A 27,772-nucleotide genomic window follows, 5' to 3' on the forward strand; every position below is an offset into this window, starting at 1 on the left:
GAAAGCTACTGACAAATTACTGTTGTCAACCAACCTAATTGTTCCAATAGTTCAAACATATTTGATAGTTTACAGATGTAACGTTTCATATGCAACAAAGAAAAATACTGCAACATTTAAAAAATTGAAGCTTAAAAAAAAATAAGTGAAAAAATTATCAATCTTTCTTCAAGCGTGTTGACCAAAAAGTTAAGGGAGGAAAAAAAAAAGCAAGACATTTTTGCAGCCTTAAAAGATCAGCTTAGGGTGGTTTGTGTAGCGCACTTTATCACTTTATTGCACGCAGTACACCAAAAGCCGCAGACAAAGATGCTGCCATGCATTGCTCAAGACAAGATCATCACTGCATCATTGCTGCGTTCCCAAGCGCGAGGATCACCAAAAGTCCCATCACCACCGAGATACAGAGGCCCTTCTCTTTGGCGGTCTCTTGAATATACCACCTACTCGTTCTCACAGCGAGTTTTCTAAATAGGCCGGTGCCAGACCTGGCGTTGCGCACTCGCACGACTATAAAAGTGGGCCCAGCTATTATTGGCGATCTCTGGTGCTGCCATGGATATATACGAGGCAGCCACGGACACCGACGGGACGTTCCACGTCGCTGTGACGCAGTCTTGAGGTGCCCAACCCGAACTGCTAAACCGCGTTTTTTACAGATATGGGGCAAATTTACAGCACCAACAAATTAGTTTTCAATAGTTCCACACTTACTGGCAGTTAATGAAAGTTGTTTAAATAACAAAACAAATGCGTGCACAACCTCCACAACAAACTCCGCCCAAATTATTTTTTAGCTGTGGCCTGGCATAGTCCCAAGCACAAAACTAGGTCGGCTAAACTTAGTATGCAACCTTTAAATACTCTACACTGCTCCAGTGCTTGGGTCTTGAAGATCCGAACAAGATATAATATACGTGCTGAAATTGACTCACTGTTATTATTACTGCTATGCTTGTTTACGCAGGAAAGTCTCACCGAGTCTCAAGACCCTTGTTCAGCCAAGTTTTCGCAGATGTGGGCGATGTTACTACGTGTCGTCCCAATCAAGTAATTTGCAGGTCACTTCTCAGCACTGGTAAGTTTTGCCAATAGCAGTCACATACGTAACCGGAGAACTCGAAATAAATATATGCATAACAAGGGGAGAATATACAAACGCCACGCAGAAAGGTGCCCGAGCCTAGAATCGAACCCAAGCTCTTCTCGTTATCACAGCATCACCCCCTGCCACCTACTGATCCCTTTATATAATAATGGAGGGCTGCATCCTAGTGCTAAGACTGGGACTCGTACAGTTTTGTGTCCGGAAATCTTGTAGCTGTAGACTCGACTGTAGTTAAGATATGAACCATTGGTCAACTGATTGCTACGATTCAATACGCAAAACTATATTTGGACTGGGCAAAGCATTCAAGTGCCTTAGGAAAGGTATCACTTGCACCCTATTGCACAGCATTGGTCCGTTTATTTTCTTATAATTAGGAATGATCATTTAAAAATACCTCGTAGTTTCTCGAGTCTCGCCGTATGACGCTGCCCAGCAAGGACCATGGCTCTTGCTAGCAACGGCAATTCACAACTCTTCTCCAGGAGTGAACTATCAATGGAAACCTCCAAAACAATGGACCGAGGGCGAGCAACGCCACCAAATACAAGTATTTGTGAATCGCCGAGATGCATCCTTTTACCCGAAAAGGGTGTCCATAATATAGGTATGGAAAACTGCAGACCTGAAACTGCTTGTTCGTGTCACTGCTGGCAGGAGGGTGTCCACAAGAGGGAGCGTTCTAGAACCCTTTTAGAGTATACTTGGCCTACTAATCTCCGATATGTATTTAAATTACACAAATTCAAGACCGTTCGTGCTCTCTGTTCCTGGCCACTTTGTGTTGTAGGCCTTTGGGCCCTGTGCTCGGCAACTCGGATCAAAGCAAATGTTTTTTTCCGCAACTTTAACATGAAAGGTGAGGCTAAACCATTTGCAGTGAAATCAGAAAGTATCTTCAATTGAGAAAACAACACCTCTGATCAAGTATCAACCCAACAACATAACAAAATGACACTCTCAAAATCCCCAAGAGGTGTGTACACACCGGTACACGTAAAAGTTCATCAGGCGCCTGCGTAACAAAGACACTCTCTTATGGGATCGTAAGACACACCCTTTCTGGGTTTCTCTCAAAGCTGCGCCAGCAGTCACTTGGTTCCTTCACCCCACTGGCATTCACAAAACTCATTTACCCACAGCTTCACCCGGGTATGCGGGCGGTGCTTTTCCGCACGTCGACATCTACTCCGCACAAAAGACACAGGTCCACAAGCTTCAGCGACACGCACCGGATTTCTGGTCTGCAGAAAATGTGCAAATGCATTAGTCGTTGGGCGTGACTCGGCGGGGAAGGGGGGGGGTTGGAGGGCGTTTCGAGACCCACGGGGTTGCAGAAGCGACCGACGCGGCTTCTGTTAATCCCAAAGGTCCTCATCGGTCCCCGCGGCGGTGAGTGGCAAAGTCTCTGCAAAGCAAAGCTGTTAGTTCCAGCTGGCGCATGGCGGCGGTGGCTTCGATCACCGAAAGCAATGAAATCAATGGCCAGAGACGGGTATATACGTTTATATGTGCACAAGGTAATGTGTGGAGGGGTGGTCAAAAAGGGCTACGGGTTTCACTGTTGCACGTTACCGCCGAATGCACCCGATCCCATCGGACGTCAGAAACTGAGCATGGATGAGCTTGGATAGTGCTTGGATGGGTGACCACCACCGTGCATAAAGCAGGTGAAGCAGTAGTAGGTGTTGTCGGCAGTGGAGGTCAGTGCAAAATCCATTGTCATTGTGTAGACACACCCAAGCCTCTACCAAACCCACACTAACCAGCGTGGTGAAGTATGATGGACAAATAACCCTCACGACCCTCATCCAGCAGTGGAATGGCAAAAACAGGATGTACATGCATCCTTAGAATACTAATAAATGCCAATTATTTACCTCAATAAAGCCTCACTGCACAGAGAAGTTAAGTCAATTCCATTCACGAGTGTATAGCCCGTGGCAGGAAACTGAAGTACCAAAACAAAACCCACTTTAAAATAAGGGGATGACACCTGGCCACGTCGCAGCCCCACGACCACAACACCTGGCAAGCCTTGGTATTGGGCACCCACCTAAGTTCTCACCCAGGCACAAACCTGCTTAGCTTGTGAGATCTGACGAGATCAGGCGCACGCGCGGTTAATCGGCCATAGGCCTCTCCTTGAAATTAATCACCGCTTGTGTTTCGGGAAGTGGACAAATTTAGACCCTATATAAATCCACTTTGTATTGTAATGTATTAATGTGGTAATGTTACCCCTGTACTGTATTTCAAGTAGCACAGCGAGGGGGCACTAAAAAATAATCTTAGAATAGCTTTAAAATAATTGTTTATTAAAATAAAAAAAGTTTTCTATGTTATAATCTATTAAGAAGCGCCATTGTTCGAAACGCACCTTTTATACATTTTCTTTCAGGCCAGTGTTATTAAACAAATGTGTGGCGTTTGCTACATATTAGGTTGATGAGAGTTTTACAAGGATACACTTTTTGACCACCCCATTCGCACAGTATACATACACAATGTGGATATGTAAATGCACCTCGGATTATAACATGACCAGCTGCGCAATGTGCCGAAGAATACGTAGGTAAATATCATGAATCCAACTGAAATCCAACCAAATGAAATGTACTTATGTGAACCTTGGTGAGAGCCCAAAGAGTTGCATTCAATCTTACCCGCAACAAGAGACCCCCGACTGATGCGAACGATCCTTTTTTATCCACTACCGTGCCGGGGGCATGCCAAGCCTGCCCGGCGTGGCTCAGGAAGCGCCGCGTTGTTTCTTTCTACTACGCGAGGCGTTGCCGCTGACTTCGCACGCAGTGAACGAGTCGAGGCGCATATAGTTGATGCAGTGTTGGAGTTGTTACTGGCTGATGTCACACACATTGCGTGCGTCATTCGCCCAGTGCCTGGCCCTACTTGGCCCCAGGCCAGAATCAGAAATCTTGTGAAAAGGGAGCAGCATGGTTTGATTGTGGCTCGGCATGGCAAAGCGCCAATTGAGAGCCACCCGAACCCGAAGGGCCCCGCGCGCTGGCTCGGCACGGATTTGGTAGTGGAAAAGGGTCACTTGATTACACAGTAAGATGAATGAGGTTAAATATTTTGAATCAGAGATCTGTTTCTACTGGATATAGTTCTACTCGGAAAATGTGAGGCTACTAATAAAGCCCACAACAATATTGTGCAGCAGTTATATTTTTATTAAATGCATTTACATATATGACCTACAATTATCCAACATCACATATTACGTAGAGAGCCCTTAAAGGCTCCTCCACCTTCTTTTAGATGCTCCAGGTACGCTAGTTACAAGCGATCCAACCCAGGTTTTTTCAAAGTGGGACAAAGAAGAGTCCATTCCACACCTCTTAAATGTGACAAATTTTCAAATCCGGACCTGAAGTGAACCTCAACAACAACCTTTACCAACCAACCAACTCGTGTCAAGAGTTACGCCGAACAGTTCACCTCCACCCCCACGCACGTGATGCCACCTTTAAAAACACGGTGGTGAAATTCAGCAATCGCACAGTTTGCTGCATTGACATGAGTAACTTTACAATCATACGGAGCACAATTACATCATCTTGTTTAAAAAATTACTACGCACTTTTGCATACAAAGGAATTTGGCAATTAAAAGGTGTTTTAAATGCAACTCATACATACTCACTGCTTCACATAGTATGTTCTTTATTATTTAAGCAAATCCGGAGATCAGTAAATATATATAATTATGGATTGATGTCCTTTAATTTAGTCAGAACCCATTGTGACTCATTATATCTAGGCTGTCTAGATGACAACAGGTGGACCTTACAGTCACCCTGCTCTAACTTGCGTAGTCCACAGCACTTGTCTCTATCGGTCATCCTGAGCCAGCAATGGATATTCCACATTTCCATGGCAGGGCCTCGGTATTTCCATAACACCCCCAAAGCCATTCAATATACACAGTCGTGTGCATTGATTTCCAACTGAACATATGATAAAATAATGTTTCCGGTTTCTAATTAGTGACCTCCAAAACTATCTTACTTTAACCGCTGCCAATGAGGCACGGTGTTGTTTGAACATTTCATTGTAAAAGTGGTCATGGAAATGCAGCACAGGCGAGCGTTAAACCCAGTGAGGAAGGAGACGGGGTCACGTGAGGTGTGGAGGGTGGGCGGTTGGGAGAAAGGGGGCGGCAGTGCCTGTGAGACGCCACGCGACCTCTGCCCTGCTAAAGGTCAGCAGGCCATTACCGTCGATTGGGGGGAGTAGGCATCACCACCGGCAAACGACTGACCAAACCAAGTGGACTGGTTTCATATGTCGATTTGGGAGGGAGGGAGGGAAACAGAGAGGAAAATTACAACACGTCAACAAGGTTAAATGCCAAATTAAACACGAGGGAATGAAATGAGTCGCACAACATTCAAAACTACACACGCAAAATGTACACACAGATGCATTGACGTATACCTGGTCCACAGGCAAATGCATCTCAGCACACAAAAGGTGGTACACTATGCATCTTGGCAGTTTTTTTTGCATTTCCCCATCATTTGTGTGTTCATAAACCGATACCCGGAATCAGCAACCACTGCTGTGGCTGGACCAGCATTAAACCTCATGGGTCTCCTTCGACCTATGAGTCACCATTCAACATTCAGATCTCATATCACAATCACGCTTGTTTAGCATCGGTAATATAACACAAGGCATGTGACAGCCATGCTGACGGGCATATCACAGAAGAGCTTCCGCAACTTCTTTGCATTGCCTCTTATTCCCACCCGCCCTGCTACTGAGCACTGTTCATTGCAGTACAGTTCATTGCATCTCATCAATAGTTTTTAAATCTCACAGTTGAAATGTAGCCACCTTACATGTGGAATAACAAACCTGACATCATGGGCAGGGGAACTTTATCAGTCATCAACTGACTGGACTGAGAGCATGAATGCATGTTATACAATAGAACCCCTGTTAACGACTAATGGCTTAACGACGGGCCTCCATAGAGCCCAGTGTGTAGTGTATAGTAGTTTAGTGTATATAAATGTAGTGGAAAGAAGTGTAGTGGAGTGTATAGTCGTGTATAGTAAAACCCTCTTAACGATCACCCCTGTCAACGACTAATCGCTTAACGACGGGCCTCCATAGAGCCCAATGTGTCGTCTATAGTGTAGTGAATAGTACTGTAGTGTATAGTGTAGTGTATAGTAGTGTAATGTAGTGTATAATAGTGTAGTATATAGTAGTGTAGTAGTGTGGTGTATAGTAGTGTATAGTGTATGGTAGTGTAGTGTATGGTAGTGTAGTGTATAGTAGTGTAATAGTGTATAGTATAAATCTTGACTTAAAGCTTTCGTGACTGCCGGAATTAATATCCTTTGGGTCTTTCGGTAAAGCCATGTAGATAGAAAAATAATAAAAATAATAACAATATCACAACGTTTCGATTGCAACACAAGCAATCGTCATCAGGTGAAAAATATAGCGGGAGAGCTACTGAGGCAGCAAAAAATATATGGCGGGAGCGCTGCTAAGGCAGGGAGTTATAAAGGTTTGAGATGGGTGTAGCCCAACGGTCAGTGGGCGGGGCTAAAGATGAAATTTGCATGTAAATGGAAGGTCGCAGAAATCTTGACAAACAAAGCTGTGGGTGTGGGCATTGTATTGTGAGAAATTAGCATATCAATGTAAGAAATTTACTTGCAAATGTAAGCTCCGAGAAAGCTCGGAAAGAGTCATCGCCACATGGAGGTGGAAAATGATGGCAAGCCGCCATTTACTAACACAGCTAACGGTGGCTGTGTTAGTGAATGTAACTCGAAAATAACTGCTAACATAGCTAGGTAGGAAGGGAACAACACAGCCAGTTATGACATAAATTGGTTAATAACGTCCTTCCAATGATTGCTCAGTTTGTACCCATCTTCTTGGTGGAAATTGTGTCTGTGTTGGTATATCTGGATGGCTTCATGAACAAATCTTTGCTAATAGCCAGTGGGTTTGCAGAGTACCCTCGTCTTGGCAAAATAAATTTCGTGTATGCCCACAGCGTTAAAATAATGATCAGCCACGGTATTGGGCCAACCGTGTTTCAGATCTAGCTTATGTTCACAAACCCATTCCGAGACATGTCGCTTAGTTTCCCCAATGTAACTGCTGCCGCAGACACAGCTTGGTTTGTAGACACCGGGGTATTGCATGTCAGGGATCACATCCCTAACTGCTCTTATCTGTGGAGTGTAACCAATAACCACCGGGAGAGCATTCGCTAGTCGGGAACCCGCAACGTCGAAAGTGTGGCTGCTGCGCCCCTGTGCGGTAACTCTCCAATCCAGCATGCAAGTCATCGGCCCGACAAGAGTTTGCATCATCATCATCATCTACGCTGCTGTCACCATTTTCACGACGTACCCAGCGATGCAACGACGCTGTCCTCTCCGCATTCTTGCCTTTGCTATGGGACACTCGAATACAGACGGCACACTCACAACTGGGAACGTCTCGTTTCACGTGCAAAAAGAATGGCTCGGCGAGCCAAAGGTCCCACCTGCTTCATCTGGCTCTTCAGCTTGCTGATGCCAGCTCGCTCAGTCTTGGTGGCGCCCGTGTGGTCCACCCCTCGGATGGAGATTCCCGGGCTGGAGACGGCCGATGACTGCACCGAGCGCACTGCGTACATAGGAGGGTGTACGTCCCAAGCACACGGTCGACACTAGACTTCTTGGATAAAAGTAATGAAAGATTATGCTGTTACAATTGCGCTTGTTCCCCCAGAAAAGCCCTGCCAAAGTCTCAAGATTATTTCAGGAACTAGCAGGTTTTCTGCGGGAGGGGGGCAATGTTGCCAAGTGCAATCTGAATTTAGTGTTTTTCTTATTATTGTTTCAGCATTTGGATGCTTGGCCAATACCAGTTACTTTGTATGTTTTTATTAGTTACTAGCGGGAAGTACCCAGCATTGCCCGGGGGAAAAATATATTTCAAAACGTCTCTTAAAAACATAACATATACATATGTAGAGGAGAGAAATATGCGGTGCGCACAGTTAAGCGGGTGCAACGGAGGGCAAACAGGTGCTACGTTGTGACCGGAGGTTGGCGCCTAGGAGACGGGAGATGGGGGGTCATGACAAGAGATTAATGTGACTACTGGCACCGGCCTAGCGGCAGCTTAAGTGAAAGCACCTGAGGAATCGGGATGAGCAGGGGGATATAAGCAAGAGTGTGTGTGAGCGAGAGGGGGTTGCTGCCGGGAACCAAGAGTGAAGACATCTCGCCACTGCCACTCCAGCCGTCAACGGGAACTCAACTCTCACGCCGGGCAGGAGTTGGCTGAACCCCCCGCCCGGGACAGATGAGTAAGCAGGTCTGAGTGAGCGTAGGTGAGGGTAGCGGTGGAAATACGAAGTTGCTGTGTGTAGAGTCATTAAAGTGCGAAGACGCTGTGTGCGGAGTTGCTGAGAGCAGAGCTGCTGAGTGCAGGATAAGTGAGGTGCAGAATAGATAAGAGCGGGGAGAAGTGAAGTATATGTGACCGGACAGACAGTTATAGGAGTGCCTATAACTGGCGCAAGACCAGGTGAATAAAGTGTAAGCAGGTGACTTGTTACAACGTGTCGGTGTGACACTACACATACACAAATACTAAGCTATTGTGAAAGCCCGGCGTGCCGTTTGTCTGTCAATTTGTCCATCAAAAAAATTATAAGAGACTTGCAGAAGTCCAAAAAGTTATAGAAAGTGGGGGGTAAATAGTTGATCTAAAAGGTTTCCGCAAATTGTCGACCCACCCCCCCCTCCAGCGTAGGCATATATACCTAAACACCCTACATAAAATAGAGTGAGTAGTATTTACTGACTGTACAGTAGTATCTACTGAGCCCAGTAGTAGCTACTGACTTTATAGTAGTATCTACTGACACTACAGTAGTAACTACTGACCCTAGTAGTACCTACTGACCCTAGAGTCGTATCTACCGACTCTATAGTAGTATCTACTGACTCTAGTCGTATCTACTGACTCTGCAGCAGTATATACTGACTATAGTGGTATCTACAGTCTGTAGTAGTATCTACCGAGAAAGTAGTAACTACTGACTCTACAGTAATATCTGACTATTTGATAGTATCTATTTACTCTATAGTAGTATCTACTGACTATAGTCGTAACTACTAACTCTATAGTAGTACTAGACTTTTGCCCGTCCAAGGACGGGTGTATTGCAGTAAATCTGAAACTTGCAAGTGAAAAGCAGACCGTGACGTGATATTCATTGCATCCATTCGTGTGCTATTTGTAAGGGCGCGGTGAAACAGACATATTTCATTTTAAGGTTATAATCCCATGTTCATCATGAAGTTCTTTTTACTTCAAAGTCTCAAGAGCGTTACGGAGATCGCGTGACGTGAGGGTTCTGCCTTTGTAGTGAGGGTTGTAAGTTGACGCCGAGGAGGGGGGAGGAGTGACGTCAGCCGCTAATTATTATGAATGGGGGGAATGTCCATTTGGAGGACGTGACCTTATAATGATTATTAATGAGGGGGGCTGTTCGATGTTGAGCGACGTCACCCGCTCATGATTACTGAGGGTGGGGGGGGTGTCCATTTGGAGGATGTCACCTGCTCATGAATATTAATGAGGGGGGCTGGTCGATGTGGAGTGACGTCACGAGCGTTAAGGACATTCCTGGGTGATTATAGAAGGTATATGCAGACTCTATAGCCGTATATGCTTACTCTATAGCAGACTGACTTTACAGCAGTATCTACCGACTCTGCAGTAGTATCTCCCGACTCTATAGTCGTATATATACCGACTCTATAATAGTATCTATCGACTCTATAGCAGTTAACCATATGAACTCCATACAAAAAAAGCACACAAGTTGGAAAATCGAGCCCAAGTCCCTCCTGCAGTGAGGAACAAGTGTTACCACTGCACCACCCCCGCTGCTCATAACTACATACAATATTCTCGGTTAGGTCTCGGAGGCTTCGGAATCTCTTATCAATCCAGGATGTCTTACAAATTCAGATTAGACTGCAATAAAAATGCAGTAAACCTGCTATAATTATGCAATACAATGCTTTGTTAATGATCCACGAGCCAACTCAGCAACGCACTCGCCCAAATTGCCGGGCAAGTGCGTTGTGCAGTCGAACGGCAATAACAATTTAAAGCACCGTTCAATCAACATTCTACAATGGCTCCTGAGCCGTCCATCAGTGGCGCTTGCCACAGACTCCCAAGTGTCCCTACCGGGACGTGAACCTGTCCATGTTTCAACCACGAGGGGCCTTACCGCTGCGCTCTACGCCAAACTCCTTGCCACTCAGGATGTGGTGCAGGAGATTCTTCATGTCGGACGGGCTGAGGTTCATGAGGCTCTCGGAGGCCTCCTCTCCTGCACACGAGAAAGTCACGAAAAGTGAAGGACACTCCGTGGTCAAACGCTGTTGACCTTTCCTATCAACAGGTCTTGCCACAAATTGGAAAAAAATCTGAAATTTAACTGTGTGAGATAGCTGTGGTATCATTTCGCCAGAATCAAGATACTGTGATTTTTTTACCACAAGTATGTGTTATTAATGGAGACTTGATGACTTGTAATTTGTGCCTATTTGGTGTTTGAACATCTTAACGCCTGTATCTACACCAGAAAGGATAAAGCCTATTATTATTTTTAAGACTCTGATACTACATTTTAGAGATTGCTTATGGAGCGCCTGAAATTGAAAGTTAATAACCCTCCAGTTAGTGTACGGCAACTGTGGTCACCCAGAACAGATCGTGGAACAGGTAACGACTCGATGACCAATTCACAAACACGAAGGAAGCGGCATCATCACACTACGCTACTCCCGACATATTCATCTGGCTCAACCACCTCGATATCAAATTATTGCCGTTGGGATGATAGAAGCTAGGAACAGTTCATATATCACTCCCCAATGATGTTAGCCTTGGCCGAGAATTGAGCTCGGGTCACCGGATTCATTTTAGTCCACTAACCACTGTGCCACCACTCTATTTGACAAAGGTTTTCACTTGATGAAGAGGAGTTATTTTGGAAATCTGCTTTACGAAAAAGAGTTTCTACCAATGGGACGCAGCTATTAAGCAGACTCTTAAGTGAATGACATAAACACTCAAAGGTTGGAAATTTGTCTGAATAGTTAGACAAAAAAGTCACTTGAAAGATGAACTGAATTAGACAGCTTTGTAAAAATCAAGAGAAGGGCTAAGAGGAGGAAAGAGCGGTGTTACGATCACACTTTTTATACGAACAACCGAGATTTAAAATTGGTGATTGAGGGGGGGGTGGGTCTAACGCAGTTGTGGTGGCGGTGTGACGTGTACGGCTCACCGGAGCACTTGAGGCTGCGAGCGAGCTCCGTGGCCATGACCTGGATGATGAGGCCGATCCTCAGCCGGAGCATTTCCACAAAGAGGCTGGGCTGAGTCCGCACGTACATCGCCAGGTACACAATGATCTCCTACAGCATACACAACACACACACACCCCCATGGTGATTATGTATCCTGCTGTGCTCCGCTATCATTGAGAATAAAAATGTCGAATTAATCCATCATCCCTCCGGAGTGCGATAGATCGACTATCACTTCATGGGACTTGAACAAAATCACAAGGAATGCGCTCTAACTGGCCAGATCTCAGAAGTTAAGCAGGCAAGAGCCCCCGTTCGTGCTTGAATGGTTGACCACGAAATAGGTAAACTTATCTCATTGATTTTTGTAGCCAATATTATTATGCTTCGTAACTGGTTTTTTTGTTAGGTGGAGAAAGGTTTTGTGATACAATAATAATAATTGAAATGTTTAACAAGCCGCTGCACATATTCACTCGCTCCCGAAGAGAATGGCGCTGAGGAACGAGGAGGAACCACAGACAAATGGGATAGGCAGCCCACTTGGTGAACCCCTGAAGCTCTGCGGTCTTCTATTTATTAAAATGTTAGCAGCAATTTAATGAATGCTTACATGTGGGAGGAAACCGGAGCACCTGGGGAAAACCCACAAATGAGAGGTGGCAACACTATCCCATACAGATTTAATTCACATTTTGCTGTACCACCTTTTCCTGGCAACCAAGGGTATGACACCTCGATAATATCTATGATGAGAAGGGAGTTTCACAGCATTTGTGTGATCCACCAACCCTCGCCTTCACAGCACTGGATTACAGGTGTGCATAGCCACCACCGCCGGGCAAGTTAAATTTTAAATAGCCATCCTTGCCATTGTTGTGTTAAAACACGGCAGCCTTGGCACTAACGAAGAATGCCATGGCCAGATGATATGGCCCAACCAAAACCTAAATTGTGAATCATATTGGCTGTGAATACAACTTGTGTGTTCACTTGTTCTGGCTTGATGGGTTTTTGTCATAATTTACAGAATGTGTTGGATTTCGATTTTCATTATTGTTTTTGTTGGGTGAGCAATGTGATTCTAAAATAACGGCAGCACAAGAGAGAGCCACTCCAGATAGTGTAGGCAGCAGGACAGGAGTGAGCCGATATCAGTACCTGGGTGAGGACGGCGATGCTGATGTCTTGACCGCACGCCTCGTATATCAGCTTTGTGAATTCATCGGGAGGGAGAGGCCTGTGGAATGGACACAGAACTCAACATACACACAATAACAACCGCCATTCGCCACTAAGTGGCGATGACGTCACCACGACGTTTGCGCCAGGCCATGTGCACCTTGAGGCCATATACACACACTCACTAACACAAACACAAAATCGCCAATTTAGCATTCCCAACCATCAGGGCAAGTGCTGTAAGGCAGCACTTCTACTACTGAGATTAAAAAAGAAAACTCTTAACATGTTGGTCAGTAACACTGTGGGCTTAATAGGAAAACAACACAATAGGCGACGTCTCCGGCGGCAATGGCTCATCTTCAGAGTACATCAGGCAGTGTAATTGACTAAAAAGTTGATATTTGGTTTAACATGTAGTAGGTTTTCACGACCAATATTATCCATAAGAGGATTTTTGGGTTAGATTGCATAAATATAAATGTGTCGTTAAACCCGCCATCACCTGACACAACCAATTCGTCAGATTTGTCACATAAGGTTATTTGTGCTTGGGCACCGCTACCGACACAACTATCACCAAAATAATTATGCTGAGATCAGTACATCACAAGAAAAGATGCTGTCGTGGTATAATGGTCAGCATACAGGACTTGGAATCTCGAGGTTGCCGGTTTGATTCTATCTGCCAGCGTGGCAACTGAAACAATGGTGCAAGCCTCTTGGATACCACCAGCCTCTGTTCACCCACTTAATATAAATGGGTACACCACAGCAAGTCACAATTGGCGGGTCCCTGTGGTGGGGTGGATTGTGGTAAATTATTAGCACGGTTGACTGAGTACGGCATACAGAAGAGTAGGCCAAATGACCTCTAGAAGGGCTCTGTAGAGCTATTTCCAGTGGAGGCCCTTCTCCCAGCAGTGGCATGAGCAAGCACTTGCAGGGATGCGCCTTCATCTTTTTACAATGAAAATAAGTGGTAGCATGGGCAGCATTACACATGCCCAGCCACCTTTGTCTCACCACTTCTGGTGTACCACACCAGGGGTGAGTGAGAGAGTAGTGAAGGGGCAAGGGAGAGGAGGTAATGGCCTGCCGCAGCGCATTAACTCGGCACTCAAGGGAGGAAAACCAGTTCATACGTCGTGATTGTCTTCTCCCGTGGCTCAGGAGGGAGTCCAACCGTCAGCTGCTTCTGATGAGACAGCAGGTCTGTCGCGGCCTGAATACAGGGATGGAGACACAACGTTGTAATGAATACGATGCAGCGCACAGGGATTCCGTGAACCTCGGCAACAAGCAGCGAACGTGCCACCGGTAGGCCCTGTCACCGCTAGGCCTCGTCGCCGCCAAAATATTTATTAAAACTCCATGGTTCACAAAAAGGTCATTTAAGGGGGCAATCGGGAGTTACACCACAGAATCCATGCACCTGTGTGTGACTAGGACGAGCCTGCGGTAACTAGGCGAGAGCCCTCAGCAGCCAGGCCCCGTGTCTGTGGAACAACGCTCTTCCCCAGAACAATAGGGACTATGAGTTGGTTGAGCCTTTCATGTCCCATCTTAAAAACTGATTTTTTTTGCTTGCTTATCTGTCTGTCTAATTTTTTTTGCCTTTTTTCCTGTTATCCTTTTCAGCTTGATTTGTTCAGGGTTGGCAAAGGGTTGTGTTGTTTTACGTAAAGCGCTGTGAGGTCTCGCATGAATGGCGCTATATAAATCAAGTTTTAGTTCAGAAGTCGAGTCTGGGTCGCCGGTTCTCCCCTACCTCAGCGAGGACCTCCACCTTCTTGCGCAACATGCCCGAGATGTACCGGATGAGCGCCCACTGCTGGCTGGATCCAGCCTTGCGATAGACCTCGCTCAGCAGGTCCCGCACAGTGGTGCCGTCGTGGCCCGAGATGCGCGTGTCCCAATCCGCACCCCTGCAGCAGAGACGCCGGGAAACACGTGCCACGTGAACGAGGCGTCAAACCTCAGGTCACGTTTATCGGTCATGTTTTGTTTGCAGGGTAGCGGCGCAGTGGTAACACTCGTGTCTCGCGGCAAAAAAAGCCCAGATTTGGATTCCCAACTCGGGTACCTTTCTGTGTGGAGTTTGTATGTTCTCCCCCCGTTCTGAAAGTTATTTATCAAACATATCTGCAAGTGATGTACACCATAGTATGCCCAACGATCCACTTGTTCAAGGCAAATGTTCCCAATGTGTTTGTCCTTTGACTATGAAATGAAAAAAAACCGACATAAATTAAGTCAAGATTACAGGTAAGTAATTCTCAAAGGCTATCACTTTACAACAAATGCTAGGCCAATGATTTGTAAATGGCTGATGCATACATCATTTTGATACCCTGTATTCAGATGATACATAATTTAACTGTATATGGAAATACTCTGGGCCTTAAAACTTGATCTGTCTTTTAAAACCATGACAATCACAAATCAATTGGTTTATATTTTAATGAACCCTCCTCCCATAGGAAAAAAAAACATGCATTGTAACCGGAAATGGCCATGAAACATCCTGATGCTGAAAAATGACTTGCAAATCACTCAATTGGGATGACATGCATTACAAAATCTAACGTGGTCGTTTTTTTTGTGCAGCCATAATCTCATTAAACTTAAATATCAGTTTTAATTGCAGACAACAGCCTGGATTTCAACGGTGCTAGCTCAGTGCTCTGTGCTCTTAACCACCCGAAACATTGAGCTCTTCTAAAATTTGTATTTAAATAATAATCCATAAAAAAAGCACACACACAAATAGGGACTTTTAAATCTAGATTGAAAACTCATTTCTTAAGAACTGCTTTTTTGTGTTGAGTTTGTTGTCCTTCAATTGCAGACAACAGTCTGGATTTCAACGGTGCTAGCTCAGTGCTCTGTGCTCTTAACCACCCGAAACATTGAGCTCTTCTAAAATTTTTATTTAAATAATAATCCATAAAAAAAGCACACACACAAATAGGGACTTTTAAATCTAGATTGAAAACTCATTTCTTAAGAACTGCTTTTTTGTGTTGAGTTTGTTGTCCTTCGCCACGCATCTCCAATTAGCATGGTGGCTACGTACGGTGCGAAATAAGTTCAACATACACACATGCATACAACCGGCTCACGCTAGCAACACAGACAGCCATGCTTTGAACCGAGGACGACTCTCTTGAGTGTGAGAGAGAGCGCACGGGGAGTATGACAAGGAGTGACCCTGTTCCACTGTGCGCGAAGAGAACATTACGGGGGGGGGGGGGGGCGCTCCTCACTTGACCACGAAGAGGATGTAGAGGATGTCCACTTGGTCGTGCAGGCTGGGGCACTCCTTGAGCTGTTCCACGAGCGCCTGAACGTCGATGCTGCCGTGCGCGTCGCGCGGCATCTCGATGGAGCCTCGCACGTGGTGCAGGGCCTCCTGTCCATGGGCACGGCATACGACACGCAGACCTACTCGCTCGGCTCGTCTCCGAGCGCTGACGAGTCGCCGATATTTGTTACGAAAATTTTGCCGAACATCAGCCTACGCTTTACCGTTGTATTTTACATTCACAAACTGGCACATGGAATGATTGGCTGATATGCAAGGCACAAGATTATTTTATCGCTTGTTTACCCAGGAAGGTCTCGCAGAGTCTCAGGATTCGTTTTCAGGAGGGTCCTGCCAAGTTTTCGCAGCAGGGGAGCAATCTTTCTGCGGTGTATAATCCCAATTGAGTTATTTGTAGGTAAATTTTCAGCACTGCAATGTTTGGCAAACACCAGTTACTATTAATGGGTTTTTTTTTTATAGCTGTGAGACAAACCGGAGAACCCAGAGGAGACCCGTGCAAGCACAAGGGGAGAACATACACATTTCACGTAGAAAGGCACCCAAGTCTGGAATCGAACCCAGGCCCTTCTTGCCATGAGGCACGAGCGTTACCACTGCGCCACCCCAATGAGATGGGCACACTCACTCACCTTCTCATCCTGTGCCGGTGGTGGAGCCTCCACAAGGTTTGGCGTTGCTCTGGGTCCAACAAGCACGTTCGTGGGCAGGTACATCGACACATCTGAATTGGGACAAGAAACACAAGAGGGCATTTGAAAACTTCAATTTCTTTATTACAATCTGGCCAATAAGTTTGAATACTTAAAAAAAAACAAGAAGCCCTTATGTGTGTTGTCCATCAGTGCCTGACAGATTTCAAGCAATAACATTTGGTGGGGTCCTCCACTGGAGTGGCTCCAGACAGCCCCTCTAAGAGGGCACTTTGACATACTCTTTCCACGCTAGCCCGATATCTTGCAGCCTGCCGATTGACTCACTAGACAAATGACCAAGTATTCAATTCAGCAACTCAATAAGAGAACCCTTAGTGCACACCTGCAATTGCTTGTAAAAAAACGAAAGCTTTCGGTTGCTCAGCGCAGCCCCAACAATGCCAAGTGGCGAGTAACAAACGGCCCAACTGAAGGTGTAGTAGATAAGAGGTAGTACGTTTCTTGAAAAGGAACAAGGTTATGATGATAGCTTTGGAAGAGAGACGGGAGGGAATTCCCAAGTGCAGCAGTACGAGGGACGAAGCAGAACGAAAATTGGTGTGACCTGCGGTGTGACGAGTGGGTGAGTGTGATGTTGTAAACTGCAGTGTGGTGGCAGCAGCACACAGTGTGGATGAGACGAAAGTCTGGTAGGCCGAGTAGTCCTCACCAGGGGTAAGCAACCTGTGGCTCCGGAGCCGTATATGCGGCTCTTCAAGGACTGCTTCATGACGTTATTTATTAAGGACTGTCTCGTGTTCATCACATGCATTGCGGCTCTTGAAATATTGGGGGGTTCCCCCCCCCCCCGCCATATTCGAACTAAAACGCCTCTTCCTGTTATTTCGGTTGCTGACCCTTGGCCGAGCCACACGTTCGCAGAAATCGGTAGCGCCAAGGGGATCGTGGCGATTCTCACTGGGAACGTCGAGACCGCGGGCGTGCGACACCAGGCTGACGATGTCGCGCATCGTGTATGCGGCGGCGCGGAACCTCTGCGGCCCGGCCTTGCCGCCGGCTGTGGGTGGCAGGCGCGACTTGGGCCCCGAGCTGTCGATGAGGTGACGTAGATACACGGACAGCTCGTCGTGCTCGTCCGCTAACGTGGGGAAAAGGTGGACGTGGGTGGGGAGCGAAACGAGATTTCGTCATCGAGAGCCATGGTCACTCCACTGCTGGATGAAGGGCCTTCCACCCCACGATCCGACAATGTAATTATCCACCTGGCACCTGCACACATGACGATTTCATCGACAAATAATCATGAGGTGGTAACAAAATAGTTTTTCTCTCTTCGGCAGATTATAAAAATACAAGTGGGTTACACTTTAATTCTTATTCTTTCTTCGAGTAACTACTGCACGTGACTTTGTCACCAGCTGTTGCTTAAGTGACGTCACACACGCAGTCATACTTGAAAAAAAGTTACATCGTAATCAAGGCAGTGTAATTCTTAATTCTATGGGAAGGATTAATTTTCTGAAAAGAAATACCATTTAATCCATCAATGTATAGACCTTATCTGTGAAGTTCCTAATCTCATGTCAGTTTCACAATGTAATCCCAAATGTGCTGTCCACTCCCAGCCCACTCAGGATGCCCTGGGACTCCTCGTTAGTCCTGCCCCGGCTGCGCCCCTGCGGGTCGTCGTCGGCGGCGGCGTTGTTGTGACACCAGTGCTGCCCTCTCTCCTCTCTTCTGCGTTTCCCTTACCTGTAATTTTGACTTAATCTGTAATCTCGTTTTTTTTAATTTCAAAGTCAAAAGGACAAACACATTGGAAACATTTGTCTTGAACAAGTGGATCGTTTGGGATACTATGGTGTACGTGACTTGCATATTTGAAGCACCATCCGCATGATAAACGTTATGTTAGGTCAATCACTTTCATTAAGCAAAGCAAGCACAGCGCTGCACTGTTAATCAAGCCACTGAGAACCCAGCAGAGCCATCTGTGAGCTGTGAGTCGTCCATGTGTGAGAATGTTACGATGCACAATGGATGCACTTGCATCCAGACGAATGTTTTAGCACTAAAACACATTTCAAATTTAAGTTGAATTTGCACAAAGGTAGCAAACTTATGACTGCATGCTTGCGGTTCATCACATTCCTAATTATGTTTTATGAATGTCTGTTTACCCAGGAAGGCCTCACTGAATCTTAAGACTCTTTTTCAGGAGAATACTGCCACGTTTTCACAGTAGGGAGCATTGGAATATTTGCCCAATAGCAATGCGATACCAGTTACATTCAAACTAGATTCAAAGCTTTCGTGACTGCAGGAATTACTCTTTGGTTCTTTCAGTAAAGTCACGTAGAAATTATTTTTTATTAAATAATAATAGAATACGACGTTTCGATTGCAACACAAGCAACCATCATCAGGTACAAATGAATGAGAAAACAAACATAGTAAACTTGGAAATATAATGCAGTACAACACAGAGAGTCGGCCAACAAAACAGTCAACACCCCACCTGGTTGATTACGTTATTCCAAAGATTGCTAAATTTGAGAGAGAGAGAAAACATAGACACGGAGACACACAGACAGACACACAAGCAGAGAGAGACTCACACAGAGACACACAGAGAGAGACACACAGACACACACAAGCAGAGAGCGACAACAAAGAGACACACAGAGAGAGACACACAGACAGACATACAAGCAGAGAGAGACAACACAGAGACACACAGAGAGAGACACACACATAGGCACACAAGCAGAGAGAGACTCACACAGAGACAAACAGAGAGGGACACACACATAGGCACACAGAAAGACAACGTTTCTGTGTCGAGGCCTTAAATAGAGAGAGCCACGGGAGAAAACCAGAGAACCTGGAGGAAACCAATGCAAAACAGGGGGAGAACATACAAACGCCACACAAAAAAGGCACCCAAATCGGGTATAAAACTTAGACCCTTCTTGCTGTGAGACTGAAGTGTTACGAAGCCATTTCATTTTTTACACGCTTTCTATTAACTCACTGTCTGTTGTTGTCGTATCCTCAAATCTTGTAACTCAATTTTAACCCACTTCCCAAAGTGGTATCGACTTAAAACTTGGTATACGTATGTCATACTGATGACAATACTATATTCTATTAAACAGATATTATGAAAAAAAAATTTTTATATGTTATGTTTCGGCTTGGGTTTAATTGTCCGCGGTCAACTAACGTTGGCTGTAATTGACCACGGTCCCTTACGTTATGGCAAGCTTGGGGCAACTTCCTGGAGTCGTGGAGTTCTTCCATTACTAGTACGGTACATTTAATTAAAACGTGTTTTTAAAAAAGTTTTTAGAAATATTACTTGTTGAATGTACTTGTGACTAATGAGGCCTCGTTTTTAAAAGCGCGAGCAATTTATGAGCTACATTCGCTCCTCACAATGAGTGTTCCATTTCCCGCTAGATTCACGTACAAGGCAGCGGGGAGAACGTGCTTTCCAATAAAAATGTCGGCTGCGTACGAGAGACTCTGATGCCTTAAGACAAAGATCCCCCGTATAGCCTGAACAAACTATTGGGGCAAGTGCTGTTAGCGAGCACCATGAAGGCCGGCACGGCACATGAGGGGGTGCGTGGCCAACATCATACCCGGCCACCTTTGTCTCTCCAGTGTTGATGTTTACACACCACATTAGGTACTCATTTAAGGCCGAGTCGACCTCGGGGAGGCTCATGACTGATTCAAATAATCGTCACTGGTGTCGGCCGTGAGCGGGAATCGAACTCGGGTCGCCGGGCATGGTGTTAACCGCTACACTACCGCTCCCCACGAAGTGGAGCGCGAACCGCTACACTACCGTGTAGTGTGTTCTCTTGGCATAGAACAGACACGGCATCCCGCGAAGGCAGTGCATTGCCTATGAGATGATAATGTTCGATGACTGTTCGCATTCCAAATAAAAAAAAAACCTGTTGATCGGGATTTTTTAAAATTGCATTCCCATTAGGCCCCACGGCGTAAAGTGCAGTCTCCAACTCTCTTATCCGCTCCATCTCTCTGGCTCGCTATATATATGTACAGTGAAAAAGGGCCATTGCCCGAAACAAGACCTGTTACGTATGTTTCCTTTTAAAGCTCACGGTGCTATTGATAAATGCGTCAAGTCTTTTGTTAATTGTGCTCGTGCACAACTACCAACGCAGCATCACAAAATAACATGATTACGTGCGAGAGGGTGATAAGTTTGTCGTAGCCAAGGTCCCTTGACAATGTTACGTGTGCTAATGTTCCATAACGGTATCTTATTCATGAGGACTCCAAAACACCTGCATCACTTATGTAATACCAGCATAAATAACAACAAACAAATTCTTTGAAAATTATTATACCAGCATAAATAACAATTATTTGAAAATTATTTTAAGAACCGCATCAGTGTTTCCTAGTGTTTATGGTTCATATAATTTATTGTAAATACTAAATCAAACCCTCACTAAAGACAATACACTAAGGTTTGCTTGATATTATGCAATAACTTGGCGAAGTGGATATTTGTTTTTTTACTCAAAAGCAATACCAACCTAGGGTTACTAAATCATATATTAGGAGTCATTCCCAAAGGAGTTATAGCAATTATATACAACTTTTAATATATGCATGTTATCTCATCTTACAGCTATCTCCATCTAGCATTGATTTAGTATAATCTACTACTGGGATCAGCTGTGGAACTCATGTCAGCTAAAGTGCAATATTCACAACCATAGGAATACCATGGATTCTGGTTAAGCAACTGTGGGCCGACCAGAAGGTAAAACTGTCACACAAATGTTGCTGGCAGAATAAGGTTGGTGGCATGATTTAGCGGTGGGTCATTAATCATTTCATACGCAAAACCCACAAATAGTAGGCCACTCTTACCAATCACATTGCAGGGTGTTAAATGTCCGTTTTCGCTGCATTGTGCAATTTGGCAATTCCAAGAAAACCATAATATGAGGAGGCGGCGGCCACATGAATGTAACCAATAGCGACGCACAGGCGGGACTCAGTGGTGAGCATGTTCCCAATTAGCCAATCAGCCAACGAAACGAAAACAATTTATTCGTATCGCCTAAACGGTGAAAAGTCGGCAATATGATACGGGGTTATAGTCTTTATTTTGTTTTCCAAAACATAACATGCCACATTTCTTACTGCTAAATAATAATAATAATAAAATGAATGTATCATCATCTGCCATGTTCAATTTCACTGCTGGATAAAGGGCATCTCCAAAGAGTCACCATCTCTAACGGTGCAACAATCCGCCTAGCGCCTGCACACAAGCTGATTTCATAGCTCCGTCTCGCCTTTTGGCGTCCACCTGGACGCGTTCCATTCCTTGACTGCCACTCGATCACTATTCTTTACCATCAGCGATCGTGTCTTCGAGCGACATGTCCTGAATTTGTCATTAGCTTACCTATGCTCTACATAAGTTTTGTTTTCCAAAAAAATACAAATTTGGCCAAATTGCTTACTCGAGTAATAATTTAAACCGGTGACATTATTCACGAGCGGTGCAAGAGCACTTTGATGCCGTTCATCTTCTAGCACTAGTGGCATTGCTTAAACGCACACACTCCATCACTCGCATTGCCCCTTTCCCAACCCGCAGCTTCAGTGAGCAGCTTTAATCAAGGCCACACGTTGGACAGTTATTACCCAACTCGACAAACCCACGATGTCCGCTGCCGGGGTGGGCTGGGAGCAAGATTGTTAGTGCAAACGGCATTCATAAGCTGTTAATATACAGCACCGCAAAGCACAGCTGCCCACAGTCAAACGAGCACAAGAGACATAACCAGACCACACGAGAAAAGGCAAACTGTCACAAACCAGTCAATCAAGTGAGCCTTCATAATTGTAATACGGCAGTCCTCGACTTACGAGCGGGTTCCATTCCTGAGCCACGTTCCCAAGTCCAACGGTTTGTAAGTCGGAACACAATAATGCACCGTATTGAAATGCCGATACGGTCAGTGTTATAAAATCTGTTATGGTTCAACAAAAGGAAGCATTGTTAAACTCATAAAAATAGAATAAATATTGTACATGTGCATGTAATAGTTTAATAAATATTGTGTAGTAAATAAAGCATAACATAAAATAAAAAATAGAAAAAAAAAGTTTTATTTTAACCGACCCAGAGTCCCGATGCTGGCGTGCTTAACGGAAGGGGCGCAGTGAGTCCCCACAATTGCGCACACACACATCCAACGATCCCCCGTGTAACCTTCACAGGATGGTGGGGCAAGTGCTGTTAGCGAGCAGCGCCTATGAAGGCCAGGACTGCACAGGAGGGGCTGGGTGGCCAACACCACGCCCGGCCGCCTTTGACTCCCCAGTGGCCATGTTTACACAAGGCAACAGGTACTCATTTGAGGCCGAGTCGACCTAGGGGCGGCTCCACACCCATTCAGATAATCGTCACTGGTGTCGTGAGCAGGAATTGAACTCGGGTCAGAGTTCAATGAACAAACTTTTAAACACTCACTTTCACACACGTGCGCACCCACAAAGACAAAGATCCCCCATATAGCCTTAACAGACTGTTGGGCAAGTGCTATTAGCGAGCACCTATGAAAGCCGACACGGTACTCGAAGGGGTGGGTGGCTATCACCACGCCTAACCGCCTTTGTCTCCCCAGTGGCGATGTTTACACACCACACCAAGTACTCATTTGAGGCTGAGTCGACCTCGGGGAGGCCCAGGAACAGTTCAGATAAACCGCCACCTGTGTTGTTGGCCGTGAGCGGGAATCTAACTCGGGTCGCTGGGTTCGTAGCGCAAAGCACTATCCACTACACTACCGCTCCCCACACACACTCTCACACGCAAAAACACTCACTCCCAGAGCGAGACTCATTACATCCCGTGGAGGATCCCTCCTCTGAACAAATTGTTCCGCGGTTCAGTTTGCAAGTGCGAGTTCAAGTCTTAAGTCGACGTTAAGAATTAAATATCTCATGGAAGCTGGTTCATAAATATGGATGTTCGTAAGTAAGGCATTCGTAAGTTGGGTGTTCCTAAGTGCGGGCGTTCCTAAGTGCGGTCGTTCCTACGTCGGGTGTTCTTAAGTCGGGTGTCCGTAAGTCGAGTGTTCCTAAGTCGAGGACTGCCCTACAATTTACACTACGTACAGTGAAAGACACTGCCCAACACAATGCACACACTGGCATCACTTGCTGTGGTAGATGAAGTTATAAAGTTGCTCAAGTTAATATTTGACGATGGTCAAATGTCTTGAGACGATACCACACATATGAAGGCCAACCCAAGAACACAAAACCAGAACAAAGATACAAAGGAGAAATGAATACATAACAAAATATTATAATACACAAAGAACTGTAAACATATAAAGAAATATGATAAACTCAGCTCCAATAAAACTCGCAAATAACAAACAGTACTGGATTGAGGCTGAGTCGACCTAGAGGAGGCCCAGGACTAATTCAGATAAAGTCACTGGTGTTATTGGCCGTGAACGGGAATCGAACTCGGGTCACTGGGTTTGTAGCGTAGTGCACTAACCACTACACTACCGCTCCCCACACACTCACACAAAAACAAAGATCCCCCATATAGCCTTAACTGACTGTAGGGGCAATGCTGTTAGCAAGCACCTATGAAGGCCGGAACGATACACAAGGGGGTGGGTGGCCACACCACGCCCGATAGAGCTCAATGGCTTACGCTGTATAAGGTAAAATATTGGTAAAATGTATACCACCGTATAAGGGCCAACATGGAAATTTTTGTTGTAAGTATTTTAAATATTTCAATTATATTTAAGTTATTCAATTGTGATGGCTTCATTTGTAAGGCAAAGAAATATGTCTTTTCTCTTATGACTGACATGGGATATGAATAACCAACTACATAAACTGGAGCAGAGTTCATCATTTGGCGTAAAAACCTCACGTTATAGAATCAAGAGAGCATGAACAAAGAAATCAGAATAAGCGAGAGCCACAGGGAGAGTGAAATGGCGCGAGAGAAAAGATCAATGGAGAGAGAATGAAATGAAAAAAAGGGAGGTGATGAAGCTGTAGATAGAAAATACAAACTCCATTAAACATAAATATTTATAAGAGGGGAAACGTTAAGAAAAATAACTGAAAAACAGAGTGACAAGAAATAATATGCAGTTAAAATCAGGGGATTCTAATGAAACAATATAGAGACATACTTAGATTTGACAGATAACACAGTAAAAATAAGGTAAAACTAAGGATAGAAGGGGCCAGAGCTAGCCAGAAATCAAGAGTAAAATGTTATTAACATGAAAATGTGGAAGAGGAAGATGGGGACAGAGACGGTGAATAAAAATGACAAGTGCCTGAGAAAATGTACAGAGACCAAGAGACGGAGAACACAAATAACATTGAGATTGGACCAGACCTGGTTGGCTCAGTAGATACTACTGTGCAGTCAGTAGATACAACTACAGAGTCAATAGATACTACTTCCTCTGTTGTATGTAGGGTGTGTAGGAATATATACCTACGCGGGGGTAACTTTTTGTACTTCTGCAAGCCTCTTATCATTTTGTTGGTGGAGAAATGGACAAACGGCCCAACGGGCTTTCAGAATAGCTTAGTAAATGTGTACATATATATAATGTTTTAAAGATAAGTTTTGAAATATATTTTTTCCCGAGCAACGCCGGGTACTTACCGCTAGTTACTTAATAATACGCTTCCAGGCCGTACTCAGCCTGTAGCTGTCAGAGCAGTTAAAATTATTTGTATTTCTCTCAATTTCAATGGATTCTAGATTTAGTCTCAGCCAGTAATAATTAGTTTTACACAACACTTAAACTTTATCAAAATCAATTGAGTGTCCTTGTTGGCAAGCATGTTCTGCAACTATCGAGAGTTGTGTTTGAGAGTATGTAATATTTATTTAGTCTTCTTTTAGTCTTACGCTAATGTTATGTCCCGTCTGTCCAACACACCAGTGGGCTGAAGCAGTAACTAATTTGCGCGTTGTTTACGTGACGAAACTTACTGGCTGTGTCGGGTGGTGGAGGGTTACGACACATTTATACGCACGCGGTCTAACCCAAAAACCTTTATTATGAATAACAAATTATCATAACAGCAGTGACATTCGCTTAAATGACAATCGCAATCACAATCGCATTGTGCTTCCGATTGAGTACCATTGACAAAATTATAATTGTGAGTGTCCCCCCCAGGTCTGGACAGAATCCCATTCGACGTATAGAAAAATACACACGCAGGCAGTAGGGGAGATCTACGACAGAACCATACACCAGAAACAGAGCAGCCGGAAAGGGAAACACACAACAGCAGTTTCAGCAAAGCCTTACTTTCATCTGAGTCACAGCAGCTTGGCGGAGCGGGGCTTGCGTGCAGGCGGGAGGAGCTGCCGCGCCGCCAGTGGCCACTGCCGCTGCATGCGTGCTGCACCGTGCTGACATCGTCAGAGTCATCGTCAAACATCTTACCGTCAGGACCGGGGTCCATGAAGCTCAGGGCTGTGTAACAAGAGGTGGTCAGAAACTCCGACAACCTGCCTGCCTGCACCCTGCAGTGGGAAAAAATGCGCGAGGGGTGCGCGGGGAGGAGACGACAAGAGAAAGGGAGAGATGACCGCGTGGAACGAGGCAGTGCAGCTATACATTGAAAAACCGTGCAGCGCATCAACAGGAGGCTCACTTTGTAATGTAATAACGTACAGCCCTTTGTCAATCCACCACTGCTAGATGAAGGCTTCACCACTCTTGACAGATATAGAAGCTGTTTGACCATACTTTGCTTCGATGGTCAGTGTGGGTTGTGGGTTTGTAAAAGAGAGGGGACGTAGCTCAGGACCGGTTCAGATATCACTCGCCATCGATGTCAGCCATGGCCAGGAATCGGACTAAGGCTAAATGGTTGCCACCGGGTTTATAGTGCAATGCGCTAACCACTGCGTCAGTGCTCTAACCCCCTCGCTATATTTTACATTTTGATTTAAAGCTTTCGTGACTGCAGGGATTCATATTCTTGGTTCTTTCGGTAAAGTCACGTAGAAGGGAAACAATAAAATAATACAAATATAAAACTGCCAAGTCGCTATCCGTGGTGCTAACGTTAAGAAAAAAACGCCACTTTTTTCAAATTTTCTTGCTGTTGTTTTTACACCTAATGACGATTGCTTGTGTTGCAATCGAAACATCGTGATAATTTTATTGTTTTATATTTGTATTATTTTATTGCCTCCCTTCTACGTGACTTTACCGAAAGAACCAAGAATATAAATCTTACATTATAAAAGTGACTCTTCTTTAAAATTCTGTTTACATCTCCATGAAGATTACATGCTTTGTGCCTTCGACTGCCATTGCACGTGGCTAAAGCTCCGTGATATTGGCCACCCGTTGTCAAGGGTGGGTCGGTTCAGATAATGCTGATTACACTGTGTACGGATGCTTTCGTGGTGTAATGATTGGGACACTGGTCTTGCCAACCAGAGGTCGCAAGTTCAATTTCAAATTCTGGCAGCGCATGTAAAACGCATTGAACAGGTTTCTTAAATGTTCCACCACCACCATTCTCTGTCCACCCAAGAGTACAAATGGGTTCACCATAGGATATGTGATCGGCAGTTCTCATGTGGTGGGGTACTGAGATTATTTTGGTGCTCTCAATGTTCAAATGATGGCACAATTTGTTGAGCTATCATTTGTGGCCAGGTCGCTTCTGAAAAATAAGTGAATGCATCAGTGGGCTTTGCCTGGTAGGATGGGGATGGTTTAGTTTTATTTGTGTTTGGGTTATTTGTTTACCTTTCTTGTACTTTACAACTCCTATCATGTGTTCGTACTGTTTGTTGTTCTAACGTTCTTATCCTGTGCCCCTACTGAACATGTGAAAAAGAGCTTTATAGCTCATCAGATTCCTCCAGTATATATATTTTGATTCTGAAAGTGTGAGTGATTACTCCGACCTTTTTCAAGGGAGAGGGGCTCTCCAGATCTCGCTAAAATTAAAGCCCTTTCACCAAGAGTGGTTTGAGCAAGGAATTTCAAGGCTGCGCCTTTATATTAATATTG

The 27,772-nt window shown here is 45.0% G+C and overlaps 1 protein-coding gene across 4 annotated transcripts in view; it reads right to left on the minus strand.

Moving 5' to 3' along the window:
- LOC144736278 (phosphorylase b kinase regulatory subunit alpha, liver isoform-like) overlaps positions 1-27,772 on the minus strand; it is a 70,935-nt gene that overhangs the window by 10,177 nt on the left and 32,986 nt on the right. Inside the window, exons 18-29 of one of the 4 annotated variants that reach the window (XM_078618915.1) lie at positions 26,183-26,262; positions 17,620-17,799; positions 16,638-16,729; positions 15,947-16,092; positions 14,449-14,605; positions 13,823-13,902; positions 12,657-12,735; positions 11,474-11,603; positions 10,409-10,510; positions 7,655-7,776; positions 5,352-5,408; positions 2,436-2,516 (exon numbers count right to left, since the gene is read on the minus strand). In XM_078618915.1, the coding sequence (XP_078475041.1) occupies positions 2,436-2,516; positions 5,352-5,408; positions 7,655-7,776; positions 10,409-10,510; positions 11,474-11,603; positions 12,657-12,735; positions 13,823-13,902; positions 14,449-14,605; positions 15,947-16,092; positions 16,638-16,729; positions 17,620-17,799; positions 26,183-26,262 (1,306 nt within the window). Of the gene's footprint in view, positions 1-2,435; positions 2,517-5,351; positions 5,409-7,654; positions 7,777-10,408; positions 10,511-11,473; positions 11,604-12,656; positions 12,736-13,822; positions 13,903-14,448; positions 14,606-15,946; positions 16,093-16,637; positions 16,730-17,619; positions 17,800-26,044; positions 26,263-27,772 lie in introns of all 4 variants that reach the window. The other 3 variants (XM_078618911.1, XM_078618913.1, XM_078618914.1) reach the window with 3 other exon arrangements.

The sequence above is a fragment of the Lampetra planeri genome, chromosome 60 (assembly GCF_965212315.1).
Source record: "Lampetra planeri chromosome 60, kcLamPlan1.2.h2, whole genome shotgun sequence".
Lineage (NCBI taxonomy): Eukaryota > Metazoa > Chordata > Hyperoartia > Petromyzontiformes > Petromyzontidae > Lampetra > Lampetra planeri.